The following is a 2,500-nucleotide window of genomic DNA, read 5'->3' on the forward strand; positions in this document are numbered from 1 at the left end:
CCATCATTCTCAAATTAGTTAATTTATCTCTTTCCACCTCTAAATTTCCTACTTCTTATAAGAATTCTATTGTTATTCCTATTCTTAAAAACACATCCCTAGATCCTACCTCTTTATCTAATTATAGACCTGTAACTAATATTACTTTCATCTCTAAAATAATAGAAAAAGTTGTTTTTAATCAACTCTCATCCTATTTAGACTTTAACTCTTTGCTACCTGTATCTCAATCTGGTTTCAGACCTGCTCACAGTACTGAAACTTCTTTACTTAAAATACACAATGATATCCTTCTCTCTAGTGACAATAGTAATCTTACTCTTCTTCTTGCTCTTGACTTTTCTTTAGCTTTTGATACTGTTGACCATACTATTCTCTTGAGACTGCTGCATCTTTCTTTTAATATTACTGATTCTTGTCTATCTTGGTTTTCTTCTTATCTCTGTAATCGTTTTTCTTCTGTTGTTCTCAATAATTCTACTTCTAACTCCTCTACTCTTACTTTCGGGGTACCTCAGGGTTCTATCCTTGGCCCTCTTCTATTTATACTCTATACTTCTGAACTACCTCGTATTATTAATAACTTTTCTTTCTCTAGTCAACTATATGCTGATGATTCTTATATTTATACTTCTTTTCCTCCATCTAATCTCAATAGTGTTCTTCATAATTTATCTCTATGTCTTTCTTTGATTATCGCTTGGTCTGATTCTATGTGTCTTAAACTTAATCCTTCTAAGTTTGAATTAATTTGTTTTAATAAATCTAAACACTCAATTACTATTCCTCCTATTATCTTACCTGATTCTAAAACTCTTGATGTCTCTCATAAGTTTCGTAGTCTAGGTTTTATCTTTGATTCTACTATGTCTCTCTCTTCTCAGATTAATAGTGTTGCTAGAAGCTCTTACTTTCATCTACGTAGAATAAAAAAACTTTTGCCTTTTCTTGATGATCCTACTCTTCTCCTTCTTGTTACTTCGTTAGTCTTATCTAGGATTGATTATTGTAACTCGCTCTACTATGGTCTTCCTGACTCTATACTCTATCCTTTAAGTAAAGCTTTTAACTCTGCTGCTCGTCTAGTTGCTCGTGCCCCTTTCTTTTCTCATATATCTCCATATCTTGTTCTCTTGCACTGGCTACCTATAAAATATAGAATAATTTTTAAAATTTGCACGTTCATGTATAAGTCTCAATCTAAATTATTTCCTAAGTACTTATCAGATATATTAATTGAACCTAAACGCTCCGGTTTACGATCGTCTTCTTCTTCTCGCTTTTTCTTAACTCGTGTTAAACACTCTTTTGCCAAATCTGCTTTTGCTTTTTCTGGTCCTTTTCTCTGGAACTCTCTACCTACTTCTCTAACTATTTCTCCATCACTTGCGAAGTTCAGAGCGGATCTCAAGACCCATCTGTTTTCAAAATTCATTGAGGAGCGCTGTTGAACATCGCGGAAATAGCGCTTTATAAGCTAATTGATTGATTGATTGATTGATTGATTTACCTCTTAGTATAAGACTTACTTATGTTATGGCATAAGTCTTATTATGTTCTAAGACACTTGGTAACTAAATTTTTACTTTTAACATTTCATTTATAATTTTTTAAATTAAATTAAAAGATTGGTTGGCGAAATAATCAAACGGTTGGATGATGCCTCCAAGCGTAGAAATGCATTCAAGGATATATTTTCGTCTGAAAATATTTTTTTAAGAGACAGGTTGCTTATTTATTTAATAAACAAATTTTTTTATATAAATTTTATTTAAAATAAATAAGTTAACTAAAATTTCATTATTTTATAATTCTAAATATTAACTTTTCAAATTGAATAATGCTATAATAAAGTATGAAATGGTGTATTAGTGAATGGGCCTGACCCCGCCCTGCTGTAAATGTGTGACTAGGTTTGAATGCAGATTGATTTATTGTTCATTCTGTCGCATGCAATGCGCATGATCAGTAAATTAAAAAGGTAAAATAAAAATAAATTAAATGATAATAATAATCGGCCTATCCAAACCAACTAATCAGACTCCAAGAATATTGTGAAAAATTAATGTTCACATGGCCAATAGAGTATGGTAAAAAAGTGGAAGAGGTCCTCTGGAGAAAAGGATTCTATGAAGTCATACAACTTGTTAGAGCCAATGTCAAGGTGTGTATGTGTGTATGTACGTCTGCATGTATGTATGTATGGGTGTGTGTGTATTATGTACGTACATATATATATGTGGGCTACTATGTAATATGTATGCTTGTTTATAAGTATATTTCAAATGTGATTCATTTCATTATTTATTTCAGTTTGATATTGCTTATTCAAAGAAAAGGTTCTTCATTAATTTTGAGAGCAATTTTTAAATTAATTTTTGAATAATAACATTACTTCTAGGAACTTTCCACAGATGTGAATATCGAGAAGGCTTTCCATAGTCACCTTCTTTCAGCTATTGGATACTACAATCACCTTTTGCTTAAAATTTGCCAAACA

The 2,500-nt window shown here is 31.2% G+C and overlaps 2 protein-coding genes across 2 annotated transcripts in view; one reads left to right on the forward strand and one right to left on the reverse strand.

Moving 5' to 3' along the window:
* The window catches only part of HELRODRAFT_180170 (hypothetical protein), a gene marked incomplete at both ends in the record, with an annotated part of 8,515 nt that extends 7,080 nt beyond the window's left edge, over window positions 1–1,435 (reverse strand). The window contains one exon of the mRNA XM_009028920.1: window positions 1,243–1,435. Coding sequence (XP_009027168.1) covers window positions 1,243–1,435 — 193 coding nt within the window. The remainder of the gene's footprint in view (window positions 1–1,242) is intronic.
* Window positions 1,436–1,955: 520 nt separating this feature from the next.
* Window positions 1,956–2,500, forward strand: part of HELRODRAFT_193801 (hypothetical protein) — a gene marked incomplete at its 5' end in the record, with an annotated part of 8,476 nt that continues 7,931 nt past the window's right edge. Inside the window, 3 exons of the mRNA XM_009028921.1 lie at window positions 1,956–1,981; window positions 2,041–2,164; window positions 2,402–2,500. The exon at window positions 2,402–2,500 is cut by the window's right edge and continues 52 nt beyond it. Of these exons, the coding sequence (XP_009027169.1) occupies window positions 1,956–1,981; window positions 2,041–2,164; window positions 2,402–2,500 (249 nt within the window). The remainder of the gene's footprint in view (window positions 1,982–2,040; window positions 2,165–2,401) is intronic.

The sequence above is a fragment of the Helobdella robusta genome (genome assembly GCF_000326865.2).
Source record: "Helobdella robusta unplaced genomic scaffold HELROscaffold_59, whole genome shotgun sequence".
In the NCBI taxonomy this organism is placed as follows: Eukaryota; Metazoa; Annelida; class Clitellata; order Rhynchobdellida; family Glossiphoniidae; genus Helobdella; species Helobdella robusta.